Source organism: Copadichromis virginalis, linkage group LG20 (assembly GCF_057382275.1).
Source record: "Copadichromis virginalis isolate Kocher_CV1m ecotype Utaka linkage group LG20, C_Virginalis_male_GT1.1, whole genome shotgun sequence".
Classification (NCBI taxonomy): Eukaryota; Metazoa; Chordata; class Actinopteri; order Cichliformes; family Cichlidae; genus Copadichromis; species Copadichromis virginalis.
In genome coordinates, this window is record NC_140637.1 from 30,209,171 (window position 1) to 30,231,602 (window position 22,432).

The following is a 22,432-nucleotide window of genomic DNA, read 5'->3' on the forward strand; positions in this document are numbered from 1 at the left end:
TTTGCATTGGTGATGGACAGGTTGACAGATGAGGTCAGGGAGTCTTCCGTGGAATATGTTGTTTGTGGAAGACATCTGTAGTGTGAGTAGGAAGCGGATGGAGAGTAGCACTGGAGAGAATGAAAGTCAGTAGAAGACAGAACACAGTGTGTGAATGCGATAGAGACAGTAACAGTGAAGCTGCAAGGAACAGAGGCAGTGAAGGCGAGAACGATAACAGAGGGGAGATAGATCACGTTTAAAAACAAAGGTCCTCAAGCTAAATAAAAAATAACAGTCAATAATTTCTAGGCTTATTTTACTGTTTACCATTGTAGCCTGGACGAATATCCAGCAAATCTGGATATTTAACTCGATCTTAATTATTACACCCAAGGCCTACATTACTTTTTTTCATCTGTGATTTTTCACTTCAGTTTCACTCTCACACATGGAAATGGAGATGTCGTACTTTTTATTGGCTCTTGTTTTACAAAAAGTAGAACTCCCTTTAACTGAAATGGAGATTTGCATGGATATGGCTCTGCAGTGACAGCCAAAAGCCAGTTAGCGGGCAGAACAATATGATGGAATTAATGTTTTTAAGTTATAGTGATAGAAAAGGGAATACATGACTAATCAATGCGATAAAGTGTTATTGTATTTAAACTGTAACCACCACAGATGGTGTTTTGGGGGGTTTTCTTCAACCGTTGAATAAAAAATCCCCCAAACCCCCCAAAATAGAACACTTTTACCATCCATAATTCAAAATTTTGGGATAATATCTCAAAATGTCAGGTTATTTATTTATCATAAAGAGTTGGCTACTATTTCAAAATAACTCACAATTGAGAAATTTACTTTAAATTTTGAGTTCTTAAGTCAAAAGTTTGAAATAACCTGAAATTAGTGGAACTTTTTTGTTTTTCAGTGGTTGGATTTTTTTTTCTTTTGTCATGCAGAGCTAAGTCGAAATTTCGACTTACTGAGTAAGTTAACCGAAATTTTAACTTGTAGGTTCCAAGTTTAAAAACATTTTTTTTCGGTGGCAGAATCAAGTTTCCATGCCACAGACGTCACACCGCCGGGCTGTTTTACCGTTCTTTTGCCGCACGGTGTCGCCATTTTATCCGAGGAGACGAAAACAGACCGCCACGCCTGTAGGCGGACCCGCACAGTCGTAGCCAGTATCAGCAGACCAGACACTGGATACAGACAACAACAGTGACAGACCGAGACCGTATTTCTGTTTGCAATCAGCTATGGGTGTAGTCTAAGAAGAGGACACAGTAGCGCACCACAATATACCTCGAAGTTTTATCCTCATGAAGGAGCTCCGTCCTGGCTGAGTTTGGGAGATGGGAGTACTCAATATTGCAGACCAGGTACGCTGGAAGAAAGCGCTCCGAATTTGTGCTGTGGCGCAGTCTATTTGCTGGGAGAGACTCTGCTCTTGTGCGCAACATACTACGTCTTCTCCGCCGAACGGCTTGCTTTCATTATTAGCTCGCGGCGGGTGCATGCATATTTAGCCGGATATTCGCATGGTAATGGTATTATTTGAAAAGATTAGCAATCTTCGTCTTTTAAATGTTAATCTGTGAGGGGTTTTTTTGTTTTACTTTTTAATTTTTTTGATGGTGTAGTTTAGGCCCTGGTCTGGGTCAGGGCCAGCTCTGTTGCAGAATTAGCTAACAGAAGCCATTTGGCTAGCTGACGTAAGTAAAAATGGCCTATAGGCCTCAGCCAAAGGCTTGGTGTATCTGCTGGAAGCAAACAAGAAACCCATTCAGTTACACACAGTAAAAATATTCAGTGAAACATTTAATGTCACGGGAGTACATTTAACCTCTCCACTGCGCAGTTGACGGCTTTAACGATGGTTTAACCTCCTCAGATGAGACGTAGATGATGTGTGATGGTCGTATAAGAGTCAGCGCTCCGGCTGCACGTAATTTTTTTGCAACGTTATTTTTTGCGGTAATTTGACTGATGTTCCTGTATTGCAGCCTCCTCTGGTCCAGGCCATCTTCAGTCGCAATGCTGAAGAAGTTCAACTATTATTGCACAAAAAGGAGGATGTCAATGCACTGGTATGAAGCAGATTCAGTTACCATGATCATGATTTTGAAGGACGTTACCCCCAAAAAAATACCTTTTAATTTTTTCCCCCCGCATATCAGGACCAAGAGCGTCGTACGCCACTTCATGCTGCTGCCTGTGTGGGAGACGTCCATATAATGGACCTCCTCATTGAATCAGGTGACTGAATTGCGTCCATCTATCTGTGCATTAAGTATTGGTCACCTCTGTTAGCAAGTAATCCTAACACCTGATCATTGTTCCACAAAAATAAGCTTGCTCATTCTTGGTTCACTCGACCTCTGTATCACCTGAAATATAATTAAAATCTACTATGTAATATAGTATGTAATAGTGTTTCTGTTTCTGTATCACAGGTGCCAGTGTAAATGCTAAAGACCATATATGGTTGACCCCCTTGCACAGGGCAGCTGCTTCCAGGAATGACGTAAGCAATGTATTTCCTTTTTTTCGTTTAAGACTGATGATTTCCCAGTCAGATGACCTCATCATCTAAGTCTTTTATGTATTAATTTACAGAGATTATAATTCTTATTTAGACTTACACACTCATGAACTGCACTAAATTAAATGTGGGAAGCTGCAGATGTGATATGCACCTTAAGCTGTGGTGATTGCTTCCCTCTTCCCAGAGGGCAGTGGGTCTGCTGCTGAGGCGCGGAGCTGACGCAAATGCACGTGACAAGTTCTGGCAGACGCCTCTGCATGTGGCTGCTGCCAACCGTGCCTCGCGCTGCGCAGAGGCCCTGCTGACCCAGCTGAGCAACGTGAACATGGCAGATCGCAGTGGCAGGACTGCCCTGCACCATGCGGCGCAGAGTGGTTTCCAGGAGGTGAGGCTTAAGTGATTTGCTTTGTTTTTGAAGGACATAGTGTTTTCTTTGCAATAAAGTTCCTTCAATTTGTCTTGCAGATGGTTAAGCTGCTGCTGAACAAAGGGTCCAACCTGAGTGCCATCGATAAGAAGGAGAGACAGCCTATCCACTGTGCTGCTTACCTGGGTAAGCAAGTTTTACTTTTCTTGCCAAATAGCACTTACAGGAATGATGACAAGTGCCGGCCTGGGCTTTTAATCTGTTGAAATAAGTAGAACTTGTAATGAATTGTGTCTTTCTTGTATTATCCACAGGGCATCTAGAGGTTGTGAAGTTACTGGTGTCGCGCAGTGCTGACAAGAGCTGCAAGGACAAACAGGGCTACACACCTCTCCATGCTGCTGCTGCAAGTGGTCACATTGAAATTGTAAAGTACCTGCTTAGGATGGGGGCAGATGTGAGTAACTATGCAAGAAATATTTACCTTTAGAAAAGCCAAAGTAGTCTTCCCTCATGTCTGGTTTATAAATCGTGAGCGTCTGAGAGCAGCTCAGGGTGCACTTTATTTATTTTTCAGGCTTTTGGCACATTCTGATGTCGTTTTGTTCTGTTTTATTGTCAGATTGATGAGCCCAATGGCTTTGGAAACACTGCGCTTCATGTGGCTTGCTACATGGGGCAAGAAGCTGTGGCTACAGAGCTGGTGAACCATGGAGCTAATGTTAACCAACCCAACAAGTGTGGCTACACCCCTCTGCACCTGGCTGCCGTCTCCACCAACGGTGCCCTCTGTCTGGAGTTGCTGGTCAACAATGGGGCAGATGTCAACCAGCAGGTAGCTGTTTTGGTTCTTCTTCTTGTTTACTTTATTTCACTGCTTCTGAAAGTAGTGAAACTCCACATTTTTATTTAGGGCAGCTTTGCAAGAGTCAGAGTTGGAATAGTTGTAGATGGGTTGATCAGATTATTCGATCCTTTGGCCATTCTGACAACATATACAAATATTAAGAAAAAAAAGAACCAAACGAAATCCAGGTCCCAAGGTTTCATTTACCATTTATGATTTCTCAGTTTCTAGTTTACAGTGCCTTAATAAGAATATTACTGCACATTTTTGTTGAAGAAAATTATCAAACGAAAATCTATAGGTGCCTTTATCCTAGTGCCAGAGTGCACCGGCCCAGGTTTAAGTCTGGGCTGTCTTCCCTCTTTCTCTCTTGCTCTCTACTTTTCTGTCTATCTTCACTGCTCCACTATCTAAAAAGGCAAAAATGCCCCCCATGCATAAGATCTACCCTGAAATGTGATTGTTACCCCCTGCAGAGCAAAGAAGGGAAGAGCCCCCTGCACATGGCAGCCATTCACGGACGCTTTACACGCTCTCAGATCCTCATCCAAAATGGTAACACAGAGTGTCCGGTCTCATATTTATTTTTATTTTATTATAAGATCATGTCACTGTCTCTTTCTCTTCTGTTAATGGGTCTTTGATTTACTCCCTGTACTCTGATTTCCGTCAGGTGGGGAAATTGATTGTGTGGATAAGTATGGCAATACCCCTCTCCACGTTGCTGCTAAGTACGGCCATGAACTGCTGATCAGCACTCTGATGACCAACGGAGCAGACACAGCCAGGTATCAGACAACTTTAAGTGGTGTTGCTGATGTAGTAATGTTACTGTGAGGTTATAGAAATGGTTTAAAGCATAGCCCAATATGAGGGTGCATTAAAGTTTATGTTTCACGATGTAAGACGCTTGGTTGTAAGTAGATGCATTTGTACCATCGACTGTTTTGTTTCTTCTTTGCAGACGTGGGATCCATGGAATGTTCCCCTTGCACTTAGCTGTGCTGTACGGGTTTTCAGACTGTTGTCGCAAGTTACTCTCCTCAGGTTTGTTTAATAAATGTGTGCACTCTTCTTTACACTAATCCCTTACCATCTGTATCTGTGTATTACTTTGAGATAGTTGTTACCTCCAGCTGTTTGCTCATTGCCCCACAGGTCAGCTGTATAGTATAGTTTCATCTATGAGTAAAGAGCATGTACTATCAGCTGGGTTTGACATAAACACCCCTGACAACTTTGGGAGGACCTGTCTACACGCTGCTGCCTCTGGAGGGTGAGATGCAGAATCTGGTTTAACACTAAAATATTAAAATGAGCAGAAATGTTGCACATGCATTACATTAAATTGTTTACTTCCATTTCATTTATTCTCATGATCTTTTTTTTTTTGTTTGTTTGTTTTTTTTCCAGAAATGTTGAATGTCTGAACTTGCTTTTAAGTAGTGGTACCGACTTGAATAAGAGGGACATAATGGGAAGGTGAGTCCTGCTCATCTTGTTCAGGTGTCATCTGGTTTTAAACAGCATCTGAGTATCATGTCCTGCATACTCAACACAGGTTAGAATTCAAAGTGAGGACTTTTTTCTGTCTGCAGGACACCGTTGCACTATGCGGCTGCTAATGGGAGGTACCAGTGCACTGTGACCCTGGTGAGCGCTGGCGCTGAGGTCAACGAGCCTGACCAGACAGGCTGTACTCCCCTGCACTATTCTGCTGCCTCTCAAGCCTTCAGCAGGTTAGACACTTGTTAATCTCCTTCTCTCTGTTTTCTGTTTGAAAAGACCGAGTCAATACAAGCTGCCAAATTCAGCCCAAGTCAAAAAGTCAACTGTTATTTTAGAAAAATGGCTGGCTGATTTTAAAAACTTGTAATATAGATACGTTATTTTGCCTCTCATCCAAAACCAGGGGTCTCAAACTTAAATGAGCTGTAGGCTACTGCTGGCACTGTCATCTCATGTGAGGGCCACTTTACTAACTACCAAATAAACAAATTGGTACTCTCTTTCTGGCCTTACACATGGCAGCACTTCTGCTATAATTTTGTTCGTATTTAACAAAATAAAAGCACAGGCCGAAGTGTACACGTTAGTTTTTGACTGCTAGTGAAAATTTTTTCTTTACAAATAACTTTTTCACTGGACTAAACACAGCCAATCCCTCAACATGTTTGTACATTCTGCTCATATTGCCTTCATATTAAATATTTTTTTTTGCTTTTTAAAGAACTTATTTTAACATTGCACTTAACAACAAACAAATCCTCCCTAACAAAAAAAAGTAACTTCAAGGGCCAAACTGCATTATGTTTTTTCACGTGGGCCACAAGTTTGAGACCCCAGTCCAAGAAGCTTCTTCAGTTCTCAAACATGTGATGGTTGTTTTAGGTATTTGGGTGTTCTAAAACAGCAGCTCACACTTTGATGCAAGGTGTGAGATGGGGTTGAAATGCCTGGGAAGGCATCTCAAAACTGAATCATCAGTGGCTGATAAGTGGTGTCATAATCCACCACCTCTAAACGATGGTTGTTCACAGTGGATGTGGTCCCTCGTTTACTCCTCTTTCAAACCGGCTGTCTTCACGGTCCTGCACCCTTTAAATGCAGGTGTACACTTGTTGAGGTGGATCTGGTATTTTGTGCCATGTGTTTGTGGAAGAATTATTTTGTTTCTCCATGTTAAGGTCTGAGCACTACTCACAGCAGACACTACGTTTTCCTCTGTATCGGATAAACTGTTCTCGCCAGCCTATACAGACAAATATGACTCTATATATGACCCATATGAACCATCAAGTTTGAGAAGTTAAGTTTTAACCACGTCACAGCATAATTTAGGAAAGTTTGACTAAATGGAAGCATTTCTCATTTGTTTCAGAGTTGATCGTCATTTTTCTGGGAGCCATCAGAATGATGAGGATGAGGCAAAGGAGTCATACTTGTAAGTTCTGGTTTTGTTTTTTGGGGTTTTTGTTTTTTTTGTCTTTTCATCACCTGACCATAACCGGTTAATTGTAGGCAAATTACATGTCTTCTTTATGTCTTTTTTTTCTTCTTCTAATAACAGCTGCTTGGAGCATCTTTTGGACAATGGTGCTGATCCATCAATGGTGAATTCAAAGGGTTACAGTGCTGTTCACTATGCAGCTTACCATGGCAACAAACAGAATCTGGAGCTGGTGAGTTTCCTGTTTTGAGCTCACCAAATAACTTGGCCCATAGATTAATCAGTCATCTCACACGTTTTGCATCAGGTTGGGGATTAGTTCATGAGGCTAATGACAATTTATGTAACATTTTCTTTTACTAGTTTCTTTCCTAAATTACACAACATCAATTCTTCTGCCTTGCTTTCAGCTCTTGGAGATGTCCTTTAATGCACTAGGAGACATAGAGAGCAGCATTCCAGTCAGTCCACTGCATCTTGCTGTAAGTGTTGCACTCACTTGCAGTCACTTCTGCTCGTCTTCAGCTTCATAATCTTAACTAAATGCAAAATTGTGACTACCTTCCTCTGCTCGTTCAGGCTGATAAGGGCCACTGGCAGGCTTTGCGTGTGCTCACGGAGACAGCAGCATATGTGGACATGCAGGACGCTGCAGGCCGTTCTGTACTCTACTTGGCTGCACAGAAAGGCTACGCACGCTGTGTGGAGGTGCTATTGGCCCAGGGGGCTTCCTGTCTCCTCAATGACAACCGCCTCATGTGGACTCCAATTCATGTTTCAGGTATCTGAGCTGGAAGATTTCTTGATACAGCAATGTTTGTGATTCTTTCCCACAAGTCGATTTTGTGTTTCGTTTTTGTTTTTACCTTGTAATTGTTCTTTTGTATCTTATTACATTCCAGCTGTGAATGGACACTCTGACTGCCTGCGCATGATGATTGATTATGGGGAGGAGGGAGATCTCACTAACATGGCAGACAAATTTGGCCAGTGAGTTGTTTTATATTTTTATTTTTATTTTATTTTTATTTATTTTTTCATTCAGCTTCAAAAAACTTTTAATGCTTAAAGCTAACTTGACGAGTGAACATCCAGTGCTAAAGTGTATTTTTTGTTGCTTTTGTCCCCATCCAGGACCCCTCTGATGCTGGCTGTTCTCGGAGGACACACTGACTGTGTCCACTTCCTGCTAGAGAAGGGTGCCCTGCCAGATGCCAAGGACAAGAGAGGCAGCACAGCTTTGCACAGAGGGGTAGGTCAAAGAAACAACAGTTAACCTAGCATGCATGTCTTTGGACTGTGACAGAAAGCTGGAATACTCCTAAATGCCATCTCTGTTTGAAATATAGTAATTTAAATGTTGCCATTAAACTTGGAAGTTGTTATTAACAAACAAAAACAACATTGTAACTATAAAGCTGGTTTTTAACATGTGCCCCTGTTTGAAAATTCTAATGACAATGACAATGCCAGGTGCATCTTTCTGGTCCTGTTTCAGCTCTTTGATGGATTTTCTCCCTATTTTTTTTTTTTTTCTTTTTTCCAGTTGTAAAATTGTCATCAAATGTTTTATAAACTGGACACTACTCAGATGCACAAAGTTTTCACCTGTTAGTCCTATGCAAATGCATGTTGCTGCAAAAATACCCAAATGCATGTTAGATTGTGTTGTCTTTGGCATTTTTTTTTTATTATTTTTTTTTAAAGAAAAAACAAAAAACAAAACTTGGTCACGTACAAGCACTGAACTAAAAATGAATGGAAAAAGCAGCCAGTATCCAAACAAAACTTTGAAAGACCTTTGGAAAGCCTGGAGAACTATACTATCGTTCAAGACCACTTTAGAAAAAGTCTGGCTCCTTGGAAGTAAAATGTAAAGGGAAAAAAAAAGTAATATTCTGAATTCAGTTTTTGACATTGAAGTTTAGCTCATTCCCCATTGTTTTTCGTTGCACAGGCTGTGTTGGGTCATGATGAGTGTGTGACAGCCCTGCTGGAGCACAAAGCTTCTGCTTTATGTCGGGACACCAAGGGTAGGACACCGCTGCACTATGCTGCATCCAGAGGCCACACAAAGATCCTGGCCAGTCTGGTGCAGGCCGCCATGGAAACAGACCCACAAGATAAATTGCTGGACAACAAACAATACACCCCATTACACTGGGCTGCTTACAAAGGTTTGCTCAGTTTAATGCCTAATCCCCAAACATTAATGTTACACATAATCACTGTCACATCTGTTGTCTCTAATGTTAAATGTGTGTTTGTGTGTTTGTTCTCAGGGCATGAAGACTGTTTGGAGGTTTTACTTGAATATAAAACATTTATCCATGAAGAGGGAAACCCTTTCACCCCCCTGCACTGTGCTCTGTGAGTATCTTGGTCTGGAAAAACGAATTACCTTTAGATAACATTAACTTTTCATTAACATGGTTTTCTTGCTGATAGGATGAATGGCCACTGCGGTGCTGCAGAAAGACTGCTGGAAACCTCTGGGGTCCACATGATTAACACCAGAGATGCCAAAGGAAGGTGAGGCTGCAGAATGAAAAGTACTTTATCAGGTTTTTAGGAATAAATTTGTTCAATTTAGAAAAAAAAAACAAAAACCTGGGACTTTTAGACTGTGCAAAAGATGACCAATGTGGAGCAATTGTGGTTACCAAATTGTGGTTATTGTTGGGGTTTCCTGCTTGTAGGGGTACCTTACAGTACAAAGCACCTTGAGGCAACTGTTGTTGTGATTTAGTGTGATTTTGGCTATAAACAAAAATATAGGGATAGGATGTGGAGTTAAATGTTACATAGTTTATAAATGGGCAAACATTTTCCCACATTCTCGACTGGGAGATCTTGGTGGAATATCCGAAACAGATCTTTAATAAAGGGGGCATAAAAGACAATTTAAAAAGACGTACAGCAGCCTGGTCCTGTTTGATCGCAAAGAGCTTGACAGGAAAGTTGGCTCGTAAGCACAGACATTTAACAGGGTTTTGTTTGTTTTGGGGTTTTTTTGTTTCCTGTCTCTATAGGACCCCACTGCATGCTGCTGCATTTGCTGAGGATGTCGCAGGACTTCAGCTTGTGCTTCGTCATGGAGCAGACATCAATGCAGTGGACAAAAGTGGACGCTCTGCTCTGATGGTAGCAGCTGACAAGGGACACAGCGGCACCGTGGGTAAGTACTACAACTGTTACTTATGTGGGATTTAGTTTTTGTTGCAGAATGTGAAACATTTCTATAACAATAAAAAAAAGAAAAAGGCAAATTAGTGCAACAAAAAAAAATAAACAAATTTTGTGTCTTGGTGTTGTCCAGCCATCCTCCTTCACCGGGCCAAGGCTGACCTGACACTGCTGGACGAGAATAGGAACACTGCCCTGCACTTGGCCTGCAGCAAGGTACACGTTAGTTTTTCACAAGATCCTCAGATCACAGGATTCTCTAAGGAATATCTTTCTGTTGACATTTTATTATTATTATTATTGTTTTTATTTATTTATTTATTTATTTATTTAATGGTCATTTGTTTTATTCCTCAGGCTCATGAGATGTGCGCCCTGCTGATTTTGGGCGAGATCCACAGTCCCACTCTGATAAATGCCACCAACAGTGCTCTGCAAATGTGAGAACTTGGCAACATTTTAAACCAACAATAGATTTTTTTGTATATGTGGAATTAGACTGACACCCACAACATGCTGCATAGTCCATGTTTTTTCAAACGTGATTTTTTTTTTTTCTCCCTTTCAACTGTAAAGTGTTAATATATTACATTTTTCATGCAGGAATCTACTTAATTTAGATTAATTAATTTGTAGAATTTATCCCCTGTATTGTTAAGAAGATATTTTGCCATGTTGCAGTAACAGATGTACAGGAATTTAATTACTATCACTAGGATCTACATCTGAGCATTGGATTTAGGATGGATCTTTTATTGAATATCATGACTTGCATTTATTTATTTATTTATTTATTTTCCCACACACTACCTTGTTTGTCCACAGGCCCCTCCATCTTGCAGCACGCAATGGCCTGGCTACGGTGGTGCAGGCACTGCTGAGTAGAGGAGCCACGGTGCTGGCTGTGGATGAGGAAGGTGAGCAACACCGAAATTGAGATTTTTCAGTTTGTTTCGTTTTTCTATAGATAAGAACACAAAAGGCAGTCCATTTTTAATCAGTTCATTTATTTTGTTAATCTTGTTACTGTTTGAGGGAAGTAATGTTGAAAGCAGATTTTAATAGGTCTGGTAAACAAACATGCATTGGCCACCAAACACTGCTACCATTATATCCAAGTGTTCTTTTTGTTTTTAGCTCTATATTATTACTGAAACTTGTGATCTTTATTAATGGCACATGGGTTAAATATGCAGGCAGTGGAATGATATTAAAGCCATTACTTATTGGATTTTGGCCCTTTATGTGCAGGTAGCCAGCGGTGAAAGAAAAAGATCTATTACCTTAATAACCTAATGTGCAAAATGTCTCTTTCTTCAGATGTAAAACATTTCATTGTGTTCACTAACTAACACAGACTTTGCATACATGTGGCTGTGCAGGTAGTGAGCAGTGGCCTTTCAGTGCTCTGAGGGTCATTGTCCAAAGGCAGCTGCTTTTGCACTGGGTGTGCCTGTGATCTAATTTGTAGAGGGTTTTTTCTGAAGTGCTTATTATTGCTTAGTTACAAAAGCTTCCTTCTTCAGTGCTGGATGACAGTGACAGACAGGATCATTGTAGACGATGTTGATGCAAGTCTCACCCCTTGATTTTGATTGGCCACTGAGATGGAAGCAACAATGTATGAGGCGAGTGTTCAGAAGTTGAGCTATACTGAATATTAAAGTGGTTTACCGATGCCTGTGGACAACAAACCATATACTGGAAGTGAGTCAGTAATAAGAGCTTTAAGAGGGGGAGCTGAGGCAAACTAAGCAATTAGAATTAAGAAAATGTAGTATTTCTCTGAAATTGTACCACTTTTTAATTGTTTAAATGTTTCATTAGTTAATTATCGGTAGTTCCAATATTGATTAGAAAATCTCTGACACATGATGCTCTAATGTGCATTTTGATGTGGAACAGGACACACCCCAGCTCTGGCCTGTGCTCCCAACAAGGACGTGGCTGACTGCCTGGCTCTGATCCTCTCTACCATGAAGCCTTTCCCCCAGCGGGACCCTTCCTCCTGCTCCTGCTCCTCTCCTACAGTCTCCCCCTCCCCGGGTCTCAACTTGTTGAAGCACTGCGGCATCACTGCCGCCTGCGCCCCGCTGCCCAGCAACGGCCTCCACAACGGCTACGTCAAAGACCGTCACGGTGCACCAGTTGGCCTCGACGGGTGTCTGTCTGAGTGAGGCCACACGGCCCTCTCAGTCAGCTGCTATCACCATCATCACCACCAGGGGGCGACTCCCTTTAAAATGGCCCAGAGGACCAGGAGAGCACCCACCCACATGTCTGTTTTCTGTGTATGTATGTGTTTGTGTGTCTGTGTGTGCGTGAGTGTTTGGTCTTCTCTTGAGGTGCAGTCAAACCTAATATGCAATTAGATCCCATTCCTCCATTTCCTAATAGTGCTTAATATATAGAGGCACATTGCTCTACAAGGTCACTCAGATAAAGTGTGGCATTCAAAATAAACACTAGCAATCTGGCCATCTCTAAATCATTTAACCCTTTAAAATCATGTTGACATAGTTATATAACCAACATTTAAGAGCATGTCTTTATCCTCGACTGTATTTCGCTTCATATCACTCACTATAAAGAAAGTCATATCATGTTAAATCAGTTGCAGTGACCTTGTAGAGGAACATACAGCCTTCCCAAATTAATGATCAAAGAGTTTCTTTGTTTTTTATGGTAATTACTTTCTTTTTTTTCTTTTTAATTTTGTTTTTAAATTGTCCGTTAGCCTAGATTTTTATGAAGGAACCACACAAGGGAAAAATCTAAATTTAGCTTCAGAGTGCAATGCTTGTGTACTACAGTACAATCTGCAAATTTGGAAAAGGGTCACAAAGATGTTAATTCCATAGTGTACTTTAAATGTACGGCCTAGAATTGTTTGGCATTTTAAGATAATTTGGTAATGCTGCTGAATACATTGGCATGCTCTCCTTCCAAAGGAGAGCTATGCTCGGGTCAGCATCGTAACATCGATCTGTTCTTAATGCTGACTTCCTTTTTTTTAAAGATGCTAAATAAGTGTTTGTTAAGCTAGAATGTTTCTAAGCATATAAGTTATGACCAAAGTTGATCAACACTACTATGGCTATAAATTATTTATTTGAGATGAACTGTACTGTATAGAGAAAGACAATAGATCTCGATATACCTCGTCAACTCGTTTAGCAGCTGCTTCATCTTCACCCAGGGTCCGTAGGCCTAATGTTCTCTTTTTGTAGGACTAGAGAACTACTGTAGGATAGTGACTGACTGAGGCCTTGTTTATTCTAGATGAAGGCTTTACTAGTAATATCTGCCAACAACACCTCATCAAAGCATCATATATCTGAGCACATAAGTGAACAAGCCATTTCAATTTATTTCCCATCTCTTTAACAGTGTTTTTAAGGAAAAGATTTTAGAATCTGAATGACCTGATTGTTGAAAAGAGTGATCAATTTTGGGTTTTGGCGCTAATGATGTTTTTGCTCTTTGTGTTTCTGAAGTTGAACCGGCCATCAGCATTGCGGTTTTAACAAGCTCTCTCTAAAGGAGTATTTCTCGGAGCTGATGAACTAGTCTTAAGCATCTAATAGCTTATATGTCAACCGGTAAACGCTGATCAATTAGAACAGATTAAGGAGTATTGTCTGCTATTTTTATTGGGCAGTTTTCAAGCAATATTTTCTTTTGGCCTTCTTTTGTTTGGCGTTATTGAATAGACAATCACTGTCACAAGGGCTTTTGTTTCCCTGGAATGTGTTTTGATTTTTCTTTATTTCTCGGGGGTTAGTTTTTTGGTTTTTTTTTAATATTTCATGGAAAAATAACCTAAAGACTAAACGAATGGCTCTGTGTGCCGGGCATTTTACTGTCAGTGTCAACACAAATGCACTGGATTGCCTTTATGGCATCTCATGAAATGCCTTTTTGACCCATGCCTTCCGTACGTAACACATCATTTCAGTTGGATTGCTTAATGGCAGAGAATGACGAGCCCTGAGACCAATCATGTCTCCACCAATTTGATTGGAACAGCATTAAACCACAGTATCTAGTGGGAATAAAACTGCCCGGCTTATCTTTGTGTCCCGGCATTATCAAAGACCAGGGAGTTTGAAATCCCTAATAGAATCAAATAGGGCTAAGAGGAAAAAGAGGGATCTTTGCTTAGGCCAATACCTGTTATTTAGATTTCAGGAATAGCAGAAATCCAAATATGTGCTTTTTTTGTGTTCATTTTTTTGTCTCTTCACCCCATTTTCTGGTACTAAGCATACTAAAGATGATTGTATCGGACCACTAGAGCTGTTTGTGACTTTTAGATGTTGTACCTATGCTATTTTGTTGTTGTTTTTATTTTTAAAAACCATCGGCTGGTGGTTAAATTACACTGAGTCAGATTGTTTTCATTGGCGCGATAACTTCATATCCACAGGTAATGAAGTGGCACAATTGCACACGTTAGTTGACTGGATGAGAGATGAGGACCTAGGCTAGGCTATGTTGTTAAATACATCTTACAAAAACACTTTCGCATAATTGTATTTAACTTGGTTTTCTAAAACTGACAATAGTACACGTTAGGGCAGTGATTTCTGAGTTCATGATTCATAGTTTGCATTTAATACAACCTCTATAACTGACTGAAATGACGCGAAACTAATTGGTGAACCCCGGCCTTCGTTCTCTTGATTAGTTTATAGTTTTCTCGAGAACCAATATAATATTACTGGGGATGGGTACATACTTTGTTGTAATCTCAGGATCTGTGCTGAAACAACAGGCAGAATTTATTAATCCAATCAGATCTCTGCAGGATTATTATGTCTACACTTTTCTTCTTGATGGGATGTTCCATAATTTAATTCCTTTTTAACCCCAATCCCACAGCACTTAATTAGATAGTCAAGCACGCACTTTAGTACATTCAGGTTCTAAGTGTGCAAAATAGAGCAGATGTAATGTATGTACTTATGTTTACATGCATGTGTAATGCTGCTGAAAACAGGAAAGAAGGGTTGTAAAAAGACAAGCAAAGGCTGCAATGAAATTGTACTCCAACAATGCATTATTTAAAATAGGGAAAAAAAGAAAGGAAAAAAAAAAAAAAAAAAAGGTGTATTTTTGGGGACAGTGTCCACTGCCCGCTCACTTGAGTTATCGGTTTCTGGGTGCATGGCCCAGCAGCGTGATATGGTTACATTACCCAGCCTACTGCTGACGATAGACTCTGGTCTAAGTCACTTAAAGTCAGTCCAATGATTTTTAAACACCTCAGGCAGGCTCCTCAAAAACTGCATACTCTTTCTGCCATCAGTAGGTGCTGTCAGGCCAGCCTGTCCAGGCAGGGGTGTCCTTTTTTTAAATTTTTTTTTTTGCTTGCCTCTTGTGATGTCCATATCTGACTAGTAAATGGAGCCATTGCCCCTTGCAACTATACAAGTCGTAACTGAATCCTTTTGTTTTATTACAGTGTTCTTATACATGCTTTTTTTTTCATTATTATTATAATTATTATTTGTGTGTACCAGTAATAACTGAATGATTGTGCACGGAGCTAGATCACGATTTTGATATAGCAACGATTAAACAAATGGAGCATATACAATATATCTGGAGTCAGAAACGGAAAGCAATGAAAGGTCCACTTGTAGCAATAGCGCACGTGCGTGTGTAATAGTGTGCAGCACAAATATTGCACTGCCATCCATTTAGGCCAGTTTAGTAAATCAAAGCATAAATGCCAATGGAAGATTTAAATGCGGGTTAGATGTCATAATCTTTGGTCACAAAAAAAAGGCCTGATTGCCAAAATGTGTTAAGGGGGGAAACCCCTCTTAGTAAAGCAGCAATGGATTTATGCATTCAAGCAGTTTACAGTCTGACCATCAAATCTGAGCCATGAATTTTCTGACTGAAATGAATGTAGGGTCAGTTTAGAGCAGGACAAATTGCTTTCTCCCGACTTTAAACTGTTGCTCTTCATTTGTCTTGCATAGATATGATTATACAGGTAGCATGTAGTAAAAAGATTCTCTGCATATTATACTGTGTGTGTAGTAGTCTTCCTGCATCGAAAGTCTGGATATTTCTTTTGGCATCATCATTGGTGTATAGGCTTACTGTTGTGAAATATCACTTTTCTTTCTCTATACATATTGTGTGGAGTGTAGCCTACAAGGTAAACGGAGGACAGGAGTTCAGATGAATTCAACATTCATATTCATCCATTCCATTGAGATTGCCTTACAGTACAGTAAAACAAGAGGGACAAGGTGGTCTTCAGTAGATACGATCACACGTTAAATAGCCTATATTTGACAAAAAAAATGCACCTAAGCTACACCCATTTAGTGCCATAGAAACCTTGATTTGCCTTTAGACATTAATCACATTTACTCAGTCCGTAACATATTCAGACATAGGCAGGAGTATTATAAATTTTGTGTTTGGAGCTGCATGCTTTTCACCAGTTATATTAGTCAAAAGAAAAGCTATAAATATTTGCATGGGATATTCATACTTGAAACCAAGTATTCTGTTTGGAAAAAAAAAAAAAATTGGTGTTGCTAGAAGTCTATTTTATAATTGGACATTTTTTGAAGAATATACTTAGTCCCTTTGGTATTGGCAAAGCAGTCCCTAGGTTTTGTGGTAAATAAGGTGGTTTGTAAAGTGTGTTACAAGGAGAAAAAAACAATTTTTGATGTCCAAAACTGCATGGTATAAATACAGAATAGAATTGATTTGCCTCAATGGATGTCTTGGTTCTTACTTGAAGTAAATTGCAAATTTCAATTCAACCCTCTGATCCACTGTTGAGCCTTTTGCCTTAAAAGCTATAAAAGAAAATGATACCTGGCAGTACCTGTTTAGTTGTCACCTTCAGAGTTATGCTGCTAGGTTGGATTGCTGAAAAAGAAAATTGGCTTCTTTTTTTTTTCTTCCTTCTTTTGTTTGGTCTTACAAAAATCTCTGGGTGTCAAGAAGCACACAAATAAATTGAGGTAGCACATAGCTCAAGGTTGCCATGGTGCAGAGATTGCTCGGAGTGGTTGGGATCTCGCCATATTTTCCACTGTGAATGAATTCAGAGTTCACTCGTAAACAATCGACTTTGGCTTATGTAATATCTAGAGCCAAACGACCGGGGTGGGGGGTGGGGGGAGAGCAGTGGTGTACCTCAGAAATATTCAGACAGAAAAGAAATTCTTGCTTGTACAGCTATGCTAACAAAGAGTTCAGATCTTTCGATCCATTTCGTTGTGAGTTGTGTAATTCTGCTTAAACCAGCCTAAATCAGATGTATCTACGCGGAAGTGTTTGATTAGTGTCAGTAGATGTCTCATGTTTCCTACCTTGCGAAGGGGCAGCCAACTGCACTTTGTACTTTTTATTGGACCTGCAGTTTTACCTCATCAGTGATCTTTTGTGTGACAATGCTGACATTTATCCTCTGTGATTTTGGGGGGGTGGGGCGTTCTTTTTTTTTTTTTTTTTTTTTTTTTTCTTTCTTTCTTTCTTTTTTTTTTCCTTCCTGATGCCAGTTGTGAAGATTTCTCTTGTAGTGTGAGTGACTTTTCAACATATGCATGTCGAACCTAAACATGCACAAGCCCTTTTATTCTTCTTTTTTTCCTTTTTGAATTGAAAACTGAACTGAAAAGCTTAGTTAACCCTGTTGCGACATGTTTCTCTTCATTACGATCAACCAATGACTCTGTTATCTGACGCAAGTCATGTGGAGCGAAGGGTAGAGTCTAAGTTAAGGTGGGAAATGAAGGTAGCTATAAAACTTTACCTCTGTAAGTCAGAACAATACAAGTTTTACATTATGACTAATGCTCGTTTGACCACCTTCCCTGCCTGAACACTTGGTCATTAATTTCCCCCACCAATAAGACCTGTGTAATATCGAACACAGTGTTGGCATGGTGCCTTTTATTTGTTACTACCGAAAGGTACGGTCTTCCATTTGTATTTCCCAGAAGCCTTATATTGGGAAAGAGAAATTACACTGAACATACATGACTACAGTAGATGGGCTCATACTCCCACTGAGCATTATTACTTCAATCTAGTGTGATCCAAGTTAAAACAACGAAAACAAACAAAACACTCTAAAGAACTCCTACAGTTTTAGTCTGGATTTCACTATTTGCTCCCTTCGGGAGGCTGAATAACTTGCACAGTACTGATGCGATTTAGGGCACATCAAACATCAGATGGATGAGGATCAATAGTACGAAAGCACAAATCCAAAGAAGGCACCTCGGGGCTCAGCTGGCTCTCTCAACAATAAGAAGCGAAGGAGCCTATAGACCAAATTGAGGCAAAGAAGTGAGGAAAAACATCTAACTCTAGTGCAGGAAACATGAGGTTTGATTGTCAGTAACACATTAACTGTAGAAAGGCCATTGCCTGGAATTTCAGAGCTTTCTTCTGATTGTTCTTCTCAACTCTTGGGTATTCGTTGACGGTTAGTAACTTCACAGTGCAGATTGTGAAACGATGCGGTACCTGAATTCAACATCAGACATAGGTAAACTGTTTGTTGTGACTGTGTTGCGATTTGATTGTGGAGATTGTTTTTTGTCTTTTATTTTTAGGCTAGACTGACTACAAGTAGGGTTGCAGTAGTAGCTGTGTGCAGTGTTAATAACAGTGTGATCATATTATAGGAGTGACGTAACATTTGTTGTCTTACTTCGACATTAAGGCATGGATCATCTTCTCTCAAGCTGACCTCGTTTGAAATGGAAGATAAAAGTGCAATAACCTTTTGTTTATCATTGCTTCCTCAGTTGGGAAAAATATTTAATATGCCCTTTTTTTTTGTTAACACCAAAAGTCACTCATCTGTAGCAAATGAAGGATTTCAAGTGGTCCTCTTGTTTGTGATCAGAGAGGTGGCATTTGATTGTGGAGTGTGTGTGATATTCCATTCTTAAAACTGTGATCGACATACATCTTTAACAGCTGCCTGCTCAGACAAAGGACCCTGCACAAGTTGATAAATTTGAGTAGGAGCATTTTTTCTTCTTCTTTCTTATGGATGGACTTTGATGGTATTGTAGTTTGGACTTCTGGTTTAATAGCCGGTGTAGACATGTTCATTTGCATGTGTAGATGTGTATATGCATCCTTTCTTCCTCCTTGAATGAAATGTTTTCTCAAAAAAAACACAAAAAATATATTTAGACCTGCTGTCGGCGATGTATGCGGATAAATGGAAATATGAAATGCCTTATATTTGTTTTCAATGTTAAGCATTAAGGGTTCTTACGTGTCCCTCCCTTTTCAGTGTGTAGCCTAAAGCTTGTACAGTTAAGAAACTCATGAGATTTATATCTACTGTATAGCCTGTGTGTTTTCAGAATTTGTTACTTGGAGGTCCTGTGATTGTGGTTTTAGAGAAACATTCCCCTTGAAAGTGCCGTTTGTTTTCACCAGCAAAAGATGTGTCTTTGGGGGGAAACATTTATTTACACGAAGGAAAACAAATGTTCGAAACACTTTCCAGTGTTTACCGTCGAACTGAATGACACAACGCATTCGTGCAGTTGAACCAAGGCAGCAATCTTCTGACGGAGCACCTTATCGACATGCTCCTTCTGTGAGCCCATAATAGAAGTAGTCTCTCACCAAGCTTGATTACTCTAAAGCAGAGCCATATCAAAGAATTTGCCCTTTAGGAGCCCCCTTGAATGTGCTATTAGGAATAGCTTACTGTAGGAAAGGATGTATACTGCATGTTCTGTGACATTTTAGTAGTGGTTGTCCCTCTTTCTTTTTTGTTTCTCCGTGTTTTTATGTTTAGTCTGCTTCACTGTAGATGTTGCCACCTCATTGCAACTCACGAGCTATTAACAATCCTCTCACAACTGGACTTAAAGCAGGCGTTGATCTGCTGCTGATGCAGCCTTAAGTCATTGCGAGTTTTAAAAAGGAAACGCTAGATTAATGGGTTGCCTGTTTTGTGTTTTTTTTTTTTTGTTTTTTTTTTGAGTGGCTTATTATGGGGTAATGACAAAGGATCTCCACGTGAGTGGAAGGACTTTGAATCAGGTCATGTGATGAATTACAATCAAAGAGTTTCACAGTGCACCTTCATAGAAAGTTAAACAAAAAAAAAAAGTTGGCTTGTCCACCCAACATTCCAAAGTTGATTTAATTTTCCACAGTCCTGTCCCTCTGATTGAGAATTTTTATTTTTTTTCTCTTTGCTGGTGAATGAAGTGGGCGTGTGTGTCAACGACAGGGTTCCCTATTTAGCCTAACGCTGATTACCTCATTTACAAATCTGCAAATACACTATTCTACTGTGTGTAAAGGAGTCAATGCCATCACCAGCAGCGCGGTCTCGAGACCTGTGATGACAACAGGACCAATGAAGTTGAAATTAGTCAATTTTGAAATATGACCAGTCTGGGAATATAGGGTTAAGACACGATTCAGACATTTTTTTTTCTTCTTCTTTTTTTGTGTAAAGATGAATGAGCCTCTTAAGATTTCTTTAACTAGTACATCACCACAGCTGCTACCCCAGTCAATGCAGGAGCTGTCAGAAAGCTGCAGATACACTTTTGTTTTTTTTAAATAGCCAAGTCAATATTCAAAGTTAAAATCAAACACTTGTTAAAACACAGCTCGTCAAACTCCAACTGGACTAGCAGCTGTTGGCACTAGCATGGTTCAGGAAGCCTGGTGTGTCACAATTGTTTAAGTGAACGATTGCGTTAGCGTCACTTGCTGTTTTTTCAGTAGCATTTCTCCTACCTCCTTGTTTTGCAGCCTTGAGTATTGTTCGTCTCTCCACCTGTTCTGACTTACAAAAAAAAAAAAGTTTATTCACAGTGCGGGAATACAGATTTATCATAAGCAATGGTAGTTATACATAAAGTGTGCTTGGTTGTGCTGTATGTGTACTTGTCTATTTGACGTTTGGAAAAAAAATATTTATGAGAAGCATTTATACGACAAAATACCACTGGAATGTGAAGCCAGACAACGTTATGATGCAGATTATGATGATAGTCTATCCCCTTTAACATTCAGTGGCGAATGGTCAGAGGAATCATCTTTTTAAGAAAATGAATAACCATTGGCTTTATATTTTAACAGCATTTATTTCTTTGGTTTCCTCTTATACATATACTTTCCCTATCTAGCCCTATGCTATACAATATTTCAACGTTTACAGCTTCCTTTTGGGTCAGCCATTTATTTATTTATTTTCATTATTTTTATTTTTTCTCCCCCCTACAGTTGTAATGATATCACAGGTTGTCACAGGGATGATAGTAAGGTGTATTTGTAAATGTGGATGAGTTTGAGCCCCTCGAGCCGTATGCCTTTGAATCCATCTGTCCACTCTGTACCAAATTCTGCTACACAGGCGTCTTGTTTCCGCACTGCCCCAACATTTTACATCCAGTTTTGACTACAAAGGGGTACGGGACAAAGGTGAAAGGTTTGAGGTTTTTCAGACCAGGCCCCACCATCCCACCACCCTCACACCCACCCAACAGCTCACCCATGCCTACTCTAAAACAGGACCAGCCCAACTCCCCCACCCTTCCCCTCTCACCCACCGTCTCACCTTTAACCTCAAGCCATTCATTTTTCTGTTTTTGTTTTATTTTAATTTTTTTCGACAATGCAATCCTGAAAGCACTTTGCCTTGTTATTCCTTTGTGTGAACATCTGAATGATAATTTGTTACAGAAATGTTAAATATGTAAAAGATCATTCACTGTTTTGGAAAAACCTGCATCTGTCTTTCTGACGTTAAAAGGAAAAAAAAAAAAACAATTTAGTGACATTAAACCTGAATCTATTTTATAAAATGTTTGCTGCAGCCAATTGGTCTCGTCATTCAGTATTGTGGCTTAGGGTTGTTTGTGTTCAATAAAGTGCTATTGCTAAATATTTCTTGAGTCTGGAGTTATTTATGTTTTTCGTGTGTTGTGTTTTCTGCAGTGTCTTTCAAACTAGGAACCCAAGAAAAAAAACATATAGCTGAGAAGACATTTTAAACCTTTTAATGTGTGTGTATGTGAGAATCTACTTGAGGCTTGAGGTTTCTCAACTCAAATGAGGAACTGACAAAGCAAAGAACTTGACTGTTTTTACCACCACTGTTAGCTCGCATTTTATAGTAGTATGATGGGAGTGTATTGGACTTTGACCTTTGTGTGTTACTCATAAGGAATTTATATACTTCTTAAAGTGTTTGTTTTTGTGCAAAATACAGTAACAAGCGACATTAAAATATTGATCTGCTGGAGTTTATACGAGATTGAACCACTAGTTTCATAAGAAACTAATGTAATAAAATGACTGACTTGCATGCAAAAGTAATGTGAATATTGCTGTAACTAGCTCTAAGTTTCCTCACATATTTATAAGAGTACCAGTGCAGTTCAATGACACAGTGTCAGTGTTGGAGGAGCATGCACTCACACTGTTATAGACTGAGTCATTCATTTCAGTGTGCGCCCTGTTCCGCTAAACCAGATCCACCCACTCTGCATAAAGTGCATTTTCTGTCTG

At 39.8% G+C, this 22,432-nt stretch overlaps 1 protein-coding gene across 1 annotated transcript; it reads left to right on the plus strand.

The window, feature by feature from the left end:
* The first annotated feature begins 1,146 nt into the window (after window positions 1-1,146).
* ankrd52a (ankyrin repeat domain 52a) lies at window positions 1,147-21,808 on the plus strand. Its single transcript, XM_085444811.1, has 28 exons — window positions 1,147-1,367; window positions 1,992-2,075; window positions 2,166-2,244; window positions 2,442-2,512; window positions 2,718-2,918; window positions 2,999-3,086; window positions 3,215-3,357; window positions 3,523-3,735; window positions 4,224-4,302; window positions 4,421-4,535; window positions 4,712-4,794; window positions 4,906-5,023; window positions 5,161-5,229; window positions 5,346-5,486; window positions 6,629-6,691; window positions 6,818-6,929; window positions 7,108-7,179; window positions 7,277-7,478; window positions 7,600-7,687; window positions 7,832-7,949; window positions 8,655-8,874; window positions 8,980-9,067; window positions 9,146-9,229; window positions 9,730-9,875; window positions 10,017-10,099; window positions 10,241-10,323; window positions 10,709-10,800; window positions 11,789-21,808. Exons 1-28 carry the CDS (start codon window positions 1,341-1,343, stop codon window positions 12,058-12,060), a joined length of 3,234 nt encoding a protein of 1,077 aa, XP_085300937.1. The 5' UTR covers window positions 1,147-1,340; the 3' UTR covers window positions 12,061-21,808.
* The last annotated feature ends 624 nt before the right edge of the window (window positions 21,809-22,432 follow it).

Coding starts and splice junctions, on each gene's coding strand:
- ankrd52a (XM_085444811.1), top strand. CDS start 1,341: ATGGGAGTACTCAATATTGCAGACCAG. Junction 2,513..2,717: donor CAGCTGCTTCCAGGAATGAC/GTAAGCAATGTA, acceptor CCCTCTTCCCAG/AGGGCAGTGGGTCTGCTGCT. Junction 5,487..6,628: donor GCCTCTCAAGCCTTCAGCAG/GTTAGACACTTG, acceptor CATTTGTTTCAG/AGTTGATCGTCATTTTTCTG.